The following is an 11,596-nucleotide window of genomic DNA, read 5'->3' as shown; positions in this document are numbered from 1 at the left end:
GTCATTGCTTTGACCTTCATTAAAATGAAGACTATTGCAAAAATAGAATTTTATTTAATATTAAATATTCTTAACATCTTTCTTTTTATAGCATAAAAATATTCACATATTTACAGTGCATAGGTAGTGCATTTACACTGGTATATTTCATCAACCCGTAAACATATATAAAAAGTGACTGATTTAAAGATTTCACACAAATATAGAGTAACATCATAGCCTCACACTGCCCTACCATAACTTAAAAGCTATACAAGCGTTTAATAGGCTGCCCTTATTTAATTGCCAGTGTCAGTATTTGGCCTAATTAATGGCTTAATACTATAAAAAATCAATACATATCAAATATTTTAAACATGATCCACTAAGCTATTTTATGCTATTAATGTTTGTGATTTTTTTTCTTATGACATGGAAACATAGCAATCAAACTGTTACTATTACACCTTAAATGTTTGCAGTTATCTTGCAGAGTCAGTTTGGTAACTGTAATGTTATAAGTACTGGATTAGTATCAATCTACACTTGGACTGCTGGTATCTGAACTAATTAGATAAAAAGGAATAGATACATCCCTGGTTTGCAACTTCATATTTTCCAAAATAAAAGCTGGTTGGTGCTTGTCTTAAAAATTACAAACCTGGTCATTTCCTAGGACAGCACTACAAACGTCCGGCACAATGCCTGGACGGACACGTATTTGTCCTCATTTGGAAGCTAACCAAATGCTTGTAATGATCATAATTAATTTCCCTGCCTTGGTTTAGGAACATGTAAAAAAAATACTTGTATTTTATTGGTCCTCACACTGTCTGTGAGGACGTCCAGTACTGAAATGCTAGTTAATTACTAAGTTGTAGTAACTGTTCATGCTGTCAACATGCCAAAATGAAAAACAACGTACAGTTCACCACCTTGTCATTTAGAGAAGTAGGAAAGATGAATTTCATGCTTTTTGTACTAAAGTATCACAGCTAGACTCTTAATGTGGTGAGTAGAGCGTTCATTAATATTGCAATTTTCTACTTCATTTGGTTGCATCACAATTATAACAATTAGAGTTCATTTGTGTGCTGCAGACACTATCCTGACTACCCACTGTCATGTCCTCCTGTTTGCAGTCTGGTGTCCTTTTTGGGGGTAATGGGAGCCACCCTGTGTATAAATCGTGGCTCCCTAATGCATCAGAGTTCTGGACTGTGTCCCAGTTTATGTTTTTTACAGGACACGTGGGGGGGGGGGGGGGGGGGGGTACAGTACACTCACTGAGTACAGTCCACTCAGTGCCCTTGAGTACACCTTAATCTTGGTGCAGTCTGAAATCGGGCGGTCGGAGAAAGTCAGGCAGGGATGCACGCTGCTCTGCAGGAACGCGGTGTGTTACTGTGCGCATGCTCTGTACGAACAGAGACGGTGGAGAGTTCCCGGAGAGCCACTGGAAGGCTTGCTCCCCGACGAGCTGTGTCCACAGTCCAGGCTTCTCCTGCAGCTCAGTGCGCATGCGGAAACTCAGAGTGGGCATGAATAACACCAGGTAGCCCAGGCACACTCTCTTAGTGCGCATGTCCATTTCGCTCTGATTGATTTGTTGAAGCAGGCAGTCCAGAGGCGTGTCCCCGTCGTAGTCCGTTACGTAAGGGCACGCGCCGTGTCCTAGCAACAACAACAAACATTCAGGTCGCGCTAAGTCGCACGCCAGGTGCAGCGCGGTCTTGCCTTTGTCAGCGTGAGGGCAACCGCGACTGTTTAACAGCAGCCTTTTTTCGGTTTCTTCCGCAAACTTTTCGGTGGTGTCCATTATCATTTCCAGGATGTTCGTGCGGTTGTAGCGGACCGCGACGGCGAAGTGCGGCGGCGGGGAGGCCGCGCAGCAGCGGAAACTCGCGCTCGGGATGTCGAGCGCGTGCACGGAGAAGCGCTGGAGCAGGTAGCGCGCGTACTGCTGGTGGTCGTGGACCAGGGCGTACAGGAGCGCTTCAGAAGGCGAAAACGCGCATGCGCGACCCTCCTCCTCCCAGTGAAACGCCTCGGTTGCGCGTATGTCCTCCAGCAGCCAGACCGGCAGCAGGTCCCGAACAGACTGGTAGAAAGCGAGCGAGGTGCGCTGGCACTTCTTTTCAGATTTGTAATCCGGCCGACGCTCGTACATTCCCACATCCAGTGGCATCTTTACTTTCTATGAAGATTGTTCTGAAATGTTTGGGAGTTTTGACTTTGTCACTGAAACATCTGCAAGGTATTTAGACTGTAGAGTTTAAAGTTGGTCAGCACACACACGCACAGCCTGGTTACTTTACTGTCTATTCTTTAAAAAAAAAAAACAATCAGAAGAGGATTTTCTAGTGCCTCCGCCGTCAAAGCCTGCTTTACGCTCCCAACTCAGTTTATATATTCACTATATGCTACTGCACGTTTCTCATTGGCTGCTGGTGTTTAACGTCATGCAGATATGACGTCAGGATAGTCCGAATGGACTGCAGTGTTCCCATATAGAGAACAGCACAGCAGCAATAAGACAAGACACCTCTCTCAAGTTATTTACTCATACTGAAAGTGTACACAAGTGGAAAAAGGGAATGACACAAAGTGATACTATTCACTGGTTTTGTGAAAGAGCTTTGGTGCTTCTTGAATTATATCTGACTCCTTTTCCCTCCCTGCATAAGGTTTGTTTTTTAGAGAGCACTGTTTCATGTACTTTGCTGCAGTATGTGTATTTTCTCATCCCATTACTTAACCCTTTGAAGCCTAAACTACCAAAACATTGCCCAAAAATTTGTGGAATTCATAATGGATAAAATGCATAAAACGACATTTTACTGATATTTGCCTTAAATGCCTGCTGTATCTAATTTGATACACACATATTCAACCCGATTTTACAACAAAATAAATTATGAAATATCAAGTACTAATAAGTTAAATTAATCCACTAAATATAATGAGGGAAGATGTAGCCTAGTGGTTAAGGTACTGGATTAGTAATCAAAAGGTTCCTGGATCAAGCCCCATCACCCAGGTTACCACTGTTGGGCCCTTGAGCAAGGCCCTTAACCCTCAATTGCTTAGGCAATATACTGTCACAACTGTAAGTCGCTTTGGATAAAAGCGTCTGCGAAATGCAGAAAATGTAAATACGTTTTTCTAATGAAGGATCAGTAATTTTGCAAAATTGGTTAAAACATCCATGCAAAACAACAGGGGGCCAATGCTTGATGATAGCTCCTCTGGTTGGGGCAGAAGACATTTATCTAATTGTACACAAAGCTTTTCAGGAAAACAAATGACCTACTGGTGATGTAGAGGTCTCTAAAAGTCATGTATCAAATATGATAAACTTGGCATTAAGTTAGGGTTAAATTTATAATAGCCAAGAAAGGAAACCAGAAAATCCAAAAACCTATATGGACTCAGGAAGACTATTAAATTATAATAGACAATTAGTAAAATTACTGTATGTTGCTATTCAATGTAGTAAATGATTTCACCAAAATAGACATGGCTTTATTACTTGTATACTAATAAGAAAACTATTTAGTATTATGTATTGTTTAATTTTATGATAAGCAAGATAAATTAAATGATTTCATAAAAATAAGACGCCACACTCCACATGTTTCCTACATACATACATTCTTGCAGACGAATACAGAAAAAGAACAAAATTGTTACATGACTAAGTGGGTCAAATACAAGAGCAGCACATCTCCAATCAATAAATCATAAAAATAACAAATCTCTGTAGTATTGACTGGAAATAATATATAGATGTGGATCGATAACTTAATGGAACCATAAATGCTGCTTTCTAATTGGCAGAATCTCAAAGAATAGATTACCAAAATGTCTCTATGCTATGTGAAAGGTTGATGTCCAGTTTTTAAGTGTTTGGTTGCTAAAGGTGGCACAGCCAGTAATTAATTTTAGGAAGGCATGGAAGTATTTATAATTTAAGAAAAATGTATAATGCCCAATCTGGAATGTAAACAGATAACATAATATAGAGATAGAGCAGAGAGATCACATAATATGAGCACATTGTAACTCCCAGTTCAGATTGTAACATTGTGTAACATTGTCTTCATGTAGATGAGTGTGAGTGTGCGCTCAATAGGGGTGAGTGACCGAGAGATAAAATGTTACGGATGGCACTTGTAGTAAATCGTGGTGTGATGTTGAAGAGCACCCACACCTACAGTGTATCACAAAAGTGAGTACACCCCTCACATTTCTGCAAATATTTCATTATATCTTTTCATGGGACAACACTATAGACATGAAACTTGGATATAACTTAGAGTAGTCAGTGTACAGCTTGTATAGCAGTGTAGATTTACTGTCTTCTGAAAATAACTCAACACACAGCCATTAATGTCTAAATAGCTGGCAACATAAGTGAGTACACCCCACAGTGAACATGTCCAAATTGTGCCCAAATGTGTCGTTGTCCCTCCCTGGTGTCATGTGTCAAGGTCCCAGGTGTAAATGGGGAGCAGGACTGTTAAATTTGGTGTTTTGGGTACAATTCTCTCATACTGGCCACTGGATATTCAACATGGCACCTCATGGCAAAGAACTCTCTGAGGATGTGAGAAATAGAATTGTTGCTCTCCACAAAGATGGCCTGGGCTATAAGAAGATTGCTAACACCCTGAAACTGAGCTACAGCATGGTGGCCAAGGTCATACAGCGGTTTTCCAGGACAGGTTCCACTCGGAACAGGCTTCGCCAGGGTCGACCAAAGAAGTTGAGTCCACGTGTTCGGCGTCATATCCAGAGGTTGGCTTTAAAAAATAGACACATGAGTGCTGCCAGCATTGCTGCAGAGGTTGAAGACGTGGGAGGTCAGCCTGTCAAGTGGAAGGTGGAGGAGTTCAAGGTGTCTAACATCCACCAGCTCCGTGATGTCATCATGGAGGAGTGGAAGAGGATTCCAGTAGCAACCTGTGCAGCTCTGGTGAATTCCATGCCCAGGAGGGTTAAGGCAGTGCTGGATAATAATGGTGGTCACACAAAATATTGACACTTTGGGCACAATTTGGACATGTTCACTGTGGGGTGTACTCACTTACTGTATGTTGCCAGCCATTTAGACATTAATGGCTGTGTGTTGAGTTATTTTCAGAAGACAGTAAATCTACACTGCTATACAAGCTGTACACTGACTACTCTAAGTTATATCCAAGTTTTATTTCTATAGTGTTGTCCCATGAAAAGATATAATAAAATATTTGCAGAAATGTGAGGGGTGTACTCACTTTTGTGATACACTGTATGCCTGGCCTGTGTTGTAATATGAGCTGTATTATCAGTGCCAAGCACATACAGTACATTCAGATCATTCAGCATATCAACATCCCTCTGCGTAAACACCCCTGACTGGATAAAAAGTTATAATCAGATCAGTATATAAAATAATATATAACATAGATTTTATATGAACTTTGAGGCCGAATTTGGAAAATGCACCTTCTTCATAAACAAGGTCCATTGAGACATGGTTTGACGTGTTTGGTGTTGACATCCAGTCGATTGCACAGGCCACTAAACACCTTTGGGATGAATTGAAGTGTTGATTGTGAGCCGAGCCTTCTTGTCAGACATCAGTGGATGACCTCACAAATGTTCTTTTGTCTAAATGGGTACACGATCCATAGACACACCCCAAAGACTTGTGGAGAGGCGTCATAGAAGAGTGGAGGAGGTTGTAGCTGCAAAGCCATGTGCAGGCAGTGTGGAAACATGGATCCTAAGGATCTGGGTTTTAACCCAAAACCATGCAAGTGAAGGATTGGCCACATTATATTGCTTCAAGATGTAAGTTAGTGGCAATTGTTAGTGGGATTAACATAAAATTCTATTCTTCAAAATGTTTTTAGGGATCCAAGCATCCAGTGTGTGAGGGACATGCTTACAAGGCTCAGCAATTGTTCTTCTCATTTGTGATTAAAACCTAACCCTCTATTTACTAGCAAAATCTTCTGAGCCAATTATGTACTCATGTATGTAATTATAAAGATATTATAATACAATCAAGACCAACAATTGTATTCAAAACAACGTACATGCACCCATTTTAGGACTAATTGCAGTCTTAAACTAGCGTTCTCTGCCTTTGAGTGAAGAACCACTTATCAATCTATTATGACAACTACATCTTCATCCAGCCATCAGCTGTAAATTATGAAAGCATAACTTTTGAAAGTTATGAATCAATGGTTAAAGAGAGTTGACCTTTCAGGAGAATATTTACCTTATCACTATACACGCCAACAACGCCACCTTGTGGAAAAATAACATAAATAAATAAAAATAGGATGAAAATCCTGAGTTAGTTCACACGAGTTTTTATATTAAAATTACTGTGACCTTTGGTAAAGGTGACAGGTGAAAATGATCGTTAAGAGCCTTTGTTGTTATTTAGCTTACAATCTTTTACTAAAATAATTATTTTAAAGATCTAACTAGTTCAATTCCATGTTTTGTTAATTATAAAACATTCACTGTAATATTCTCAACAGAAAGCGAATGCCAATATAGAATCTCAATGGTAGTTGTAGTAGTAATTATAACAATTTTAAATTAACAGTATTATTTGTTCCATAACATATGTATTGTTAAAACATTTCTCCAATATGTAAAAATATACAATAACTGCATTACAAATAGCAGAATTGTTATTTGCTGATTAGGATGTTAACATATTTTCACTTAGAAAAAAAGCAAAATATGAAATATGACCTTCGCATTAGACTAAAACAGTGCTGAGACTTCTTCTGTAATGCTTAAGAAACTTGGAGAAAACAGATCAGGAAAATTGACAGCACTCCTAAATACAAACTTTTTTTTGCTTCTCATATGTGAACTTCCCATTTTAGCTTACACCACAGGTTGTTAGAAGAAGAAGAAGATATACTTTATTTGTCATATATACATATACAGTTGTACAGTACAATGAAATTCTTTCTTCGCATATCCCAGCTTGTTTTGGGAGCTAGGGTCAGAGCGTAGGGTCAGTTACCTTACAGCGCCCCTGGAGCAGACAGGGTTAAGGGTCTTGCTCAAGGACCCAACAGTGGCTGCATAGCAGAGCCTGGATTTGAACCGCCAATCTTCCGGTTGATAGCCCAAAGCTCTACCCTCTAGGTTACCACTGTCCGTAAACAGGGATGGCCATGGCAAAGGCTTAATTTAAACATTAACATTTTCGGCATTTAGCAGATGCCTTTATCCAAAGCGACTTACATTACAGTTACAGTATACAATCTGAGCAACTGAGGGTTAAGGGCCTTGCTCAAGGGCCCAACAGCAGCAACCTACACTGTAACAAATTTCTGTAGTTTTTACAGTATTACTACTGTAAAATGATAAAATTCTTACTGTAGAACCTGTACACAGCATTTTACTGTAGATCTGCAAAGGATTATGGTCAAGATTCAGTGGTGGGCGAATTCTACAGTAAGCATATTTCTGCTGTGAATCACAATACGGTAAGTTTAAGCGGGATTTTTCTTTTTCTGTCAGTTTAAACAATAATCCGTCTTTGGTAATAGTACAGTTTGCATTATATCTAACACAAATATTAGTTTTTTTTATCACTCAGACAGAAAGACATCTTTATATCATCAGTAACAGGTACAGAAATTAGAATTACTTGATAATAGTCACCTACTCTTTTAAAACGCTATTAAGACAGAAAGCAAGCTAGCTCGCTAAACATAGAACTAATCGGCCAGTTGATAAACAACTAGCTAATGGTCTAGCCAAAAGTGATACACTAGAGAGCCAGCGTGCATAACATTAACAAAACAGGTAAGAATTTTAAACAGCACATTTTGAATAGTAGAATGTGTTTATTAATGTAATATCTCTAATGGGAGGTTAGGAATTAACAAAACTGTCATAGTCTCCAGTCTTGTATATAAATTTCTACAGCAGTAACAGTAATTCCTTGTTTTATCTTTACAGTGCAGGAAAGAAAACTTTAGCCCAAGATGTGGATTCTAGCAAATGTAAAACAAAGCACTCGCACATTTTTATGGTTTTGTTTAGAACAGCAGTGTTTACAAAAATATGAATTTATTTATTTAATTATCTATGTATTTTCAAAAACATGTTTTAAAATGTTGAAATTCAATAAATGATTTTTTGTTACAGTGTCTTAATTTTTACAGTGTATAGTTATTTTTCGAATATTATTTTAGTGTTAAATGCTGTAATGCCTTTAAAGTAGTCTGATATTTGCTGTAATTAAAAGACTGCATTACTGTGATAACAATTACAGTAAAGTGATTACTGCTGTATTAGGTTACAGTAATGTGAAATTACTGTAATAAGAGCTACAGTACTGTGATTATTACTGTAATAAATATTACAGTACTTTATAGTTACTGTAATTAAATTTGCAGTATGTGTACTGTAAATTGTATTACAGCAACTTACCGGCTAATTGCTGCCAGCAAGTTACTGTACATTTCACAGTCTCCTTTTTACAGTGTAGCAGTGGTGGGGCTTGAACCAGCAACCTTTGGATTACTAGTCCTGTGCCTTAACCACCAGGCTACGGCTAAACCAGTTTTGTGTAATTTGGAAACATGTTTGGAATTGAATCCTGATGTAATATCTAACCACAACATTTTTAAGTTTTATTTAAAATCTAATGGTTATTTATAGACTTCATGATCCCATGTAACACAGTTACCAGGACCTTTGGAGAAATGGTGGCTGAAACAGGACAGAGACTCCACCATACATAACGGTGGGGTTTAGGCTCTATTGTGTATCCATTCTTTTTTTTTACACAAAACTAATGTTAACTGGTCCTTAATTCATCTAACTATAAATCCCAGTTTTAGTCATCCCAGTAATTAATGTTTTAATGTTTTTTTGTGACACCAATTGCAGATTTGATTATTTGATTATACCCAGTGTTTGTGAGGGCAAAATACATGAACTCCTTTTCCAGGCAACTTTATTATAGTCAACTTAATTTTTTCCCCATGTTGAGAAATGATTTAAATGTTGGAACTTTGAGTTCACATATTTCAGCCACACTCAGTTTGTAGTAAATTAAATAAAACACATTATACTTCCAGATTGGTGGCAACAGTTTGAGGAAGGCCCTGTCATGTTCTGGCATGACTCTGTCCTTGTGCACAAAGCAAGGTCTTTAATGACATGGGGTCAAGTGTTAAGTTTCATGTGTAGGCACTACAGTGGACTGCACAGAGCCCTGACCTCAGACCCCTTTGGGTGGGCACATATTTCCACAGACACACTCGGAAATGTTGTGGAAAGGCTTTTTCAGAAGGGTGGAGGCTGTTACAGTAGCAAAGGGGGAGGGACTTTATATTAATTACATTATGTAAGGGGTGGCATGGTGGCTTAGTGGGTAGCACTGTCGGCTCACAACAAGAAGTTTTGATTCCCAGGTGGAGCGGTCTGGGTCCCCTCTGTGTGAGTTTGCATGTTCTCCCCATGTCTGCGTGCTTTTTCTCCGGGAGCTCCGTTTTCCTCCCACAGTCCAAAAACATGCAAGTGAGGTGAATTGGGGATACAAAATTGTCCATGACTGTGTTTGACATGAAGACTTGAACTGATGAATCTTGTGTAATGAGTAACTACTGTTCCTGTCATGAATGTAACCAAAGTGTGTAAAAGATGACATTAAAATCCTAATAAATAAATTAATAACATTAGATAGATAGATAGATAGATAGATAGATAGATAGATAGATAGACAGACAGACAGACAGACAGACAGACAGACAGACAGACAGACAGACAGACAGACAGATGCTTTATTTATCCCGTGGGAAATTATTGAATTAGACTAGCTTATGGATTTCTTTGCAGAATTATGTACACATTTTACTTTAGCATTAAAGTAAAAGCATGTCTTTTCATTGACAGCTGTACCCTTTCATTGACAGCATTGACCTTTTTTGCATATTTAAATGCCTACACTCCAGCCTCTTCTTGTCTTGTCTTAGTTTGGACATATTCACCTTCTGTGTACTAGGTGACCTCTGCTGGCTGCACAACACCCACATTGGCAGCTACAGGACAGCTATAGAACACTTACCTTCTTAGACACTTCTGGAATCACACTTGTCAACGGCGTATTCTTAAAGATCTCCAGCACACGCAGGATCATGCTATCCTCCGACCTTCATGTTTTTCTGATGCTTCATGCTAGTCATGATTTGACACTAAGTAAGCCCTCTTTGCTTAGAAGAACTATTTGATTACTGACATATTAGGTCTGATGCCATATTTCCTGCAAAACTTAAGTACAACCATATTTATAATAGGTTAACCATGGCTGCAAATGTATAATCCTAAACAAGCTTCTAGTGAGTACATTAAATCCATCTGAGTGGCTTCAGAGCAGAAAGACTTAAGAAATGTCTAAGTCTGATGCATTATCTTTAATTTGAGCCATGGAAGCCCTACTGTTTGTCCATACCATATGCCATAGCTGCCACATCCTCTGGCATTAGTGAATCTTGGGCTGCCCAGCTACTTGTCTGGGGTTTGTGGCCCTCCTTGGATCACTGTCAAAGGGTATACACCACAGATGCCTGTGTGCACCCCTTGCTGTTTCAGAGATTCATCAATTCGTTTGTCTGATCATAACAAATTGGCCCTTATCGGAGTCACTCAGATCTTTATACCTGCCTATATGTGCTACATTCAACATGTATACCACCAGTAACTACCATCAGCCCAACATATAATATATCCTTGACTGTGACATTGTTGGCAGCTGTTATGAAATAGGCATATAGAGGTGGGGTATAGAAAAAGATGATGGTGGTATACTGTTTAATGCAACCCATGATCACAGTACATATTTAGAAATGCTTAACCCCCCCATCATACATATTCTACTCAATAGCTTTGCATAATGTTAGTATCTGTCATTGTTCCCATTAGTTGTTGATATGACAGGAATGTTTAAGAAACAGGAATCTTAAGGGTAGATCTGCCCCCACAAATGTTTAGGTCATGGCTACGGCCTTGGTTTAATATCAGCTGTGTAACTGTGGTTCCTTTATATATTCATTGTCTGTTTTAACACCGCTTTATTCTGTTTAGGGTTGCGGTGGATCAAATTCACTAGGCAAAAGGTAGGAAAATGCCCTGGACAGGTCACCAGTCCATCACAGGGCAAGCACACACCCACTCATACTTTATGGGTACTCCAGTTAACCTGAGTGCATGTCTTTAGACTGTGTTAACAAACCTGAGCACCTGGAGGACCCAGAGGAAACCCACACAGATACGTGGAGAACATGCAAACTCCACACAGAGAGGACCTACACCACTCCACCTGGGAATTTAAGGTGACAGTGCTACCCACTGAGCCACTGTGCCACCTGATTGAATTCTTCTTGCTATTTATTTTGTTTAACATATTAAAGACTTTAAGAGATGCTTTGTTGTCATTTCAGCTATACACAAGTACATACTGAAATGAAACAATGTTCCTCCAAGACCAGGGTGCAACATAAACAAAAGTGCAAGACAATTCAATACACAGTGCAGATAAAAAACAGTACCATAAATACAACAAAAATGGTACTGAGTAAAT

The 11,596-nt window shown here is 39.0% G+C and overlaps 1 protein-coding gene across 1 annotated transcript; it reads right to left on the bottom strand.

Annotated features, from left to right (window-relative positions):
* Positions 1 to 1,203: 1,203 nt before the first annotated feature.
* On the bottom strand, positions 1,204 to 2,340 carry ankrd9 (ankyrin repeat domain 9). The gene has a single exon (XM_063007464.1). The coding sequence runs from the start codon at positions 2,165 to 2,167 to the stop codon at positions 1,301 to 1,303; it is 867 nt and encodes a 288-aa protein (XP_062863534.1). The 5' UTR covers positions 2,168 to 2,340; the 3' UTR covers positions 1,204 to 1,300.
* Between the last annotated feature and the right edge of the window lie 9,256 nt (positions 2,341 to 11,596).

The sequence above is a fragment of the Trichomycterus rosablanca genome, chromosome 13 (assembly GCF_030014385.1).
Source record: "Trichomycterus rosablanca isolate fTriRos1 chromosome 13, fTriRos1.hap1, whole genome shotgun sequence".
Lineage (NCBI taxonomy): Eukaryota > Metazoa > Chordata > Actinopteri > Siluriformes > Trichomycteridae > Trichomycterus > Trichomycterus rosablanca.
This window is presented reverse-complemented; position numbering and strand designations above follow the sequence as displayed.

Coding starts and splice junctions, on each gene's coding strand:
- ankrd9 (XM_063007464.1), bottom strand. CDS start 2,167: ATGCCACTGGATGTGGGAATGTACGAGCGTCGGCCGGATTACAAATCT.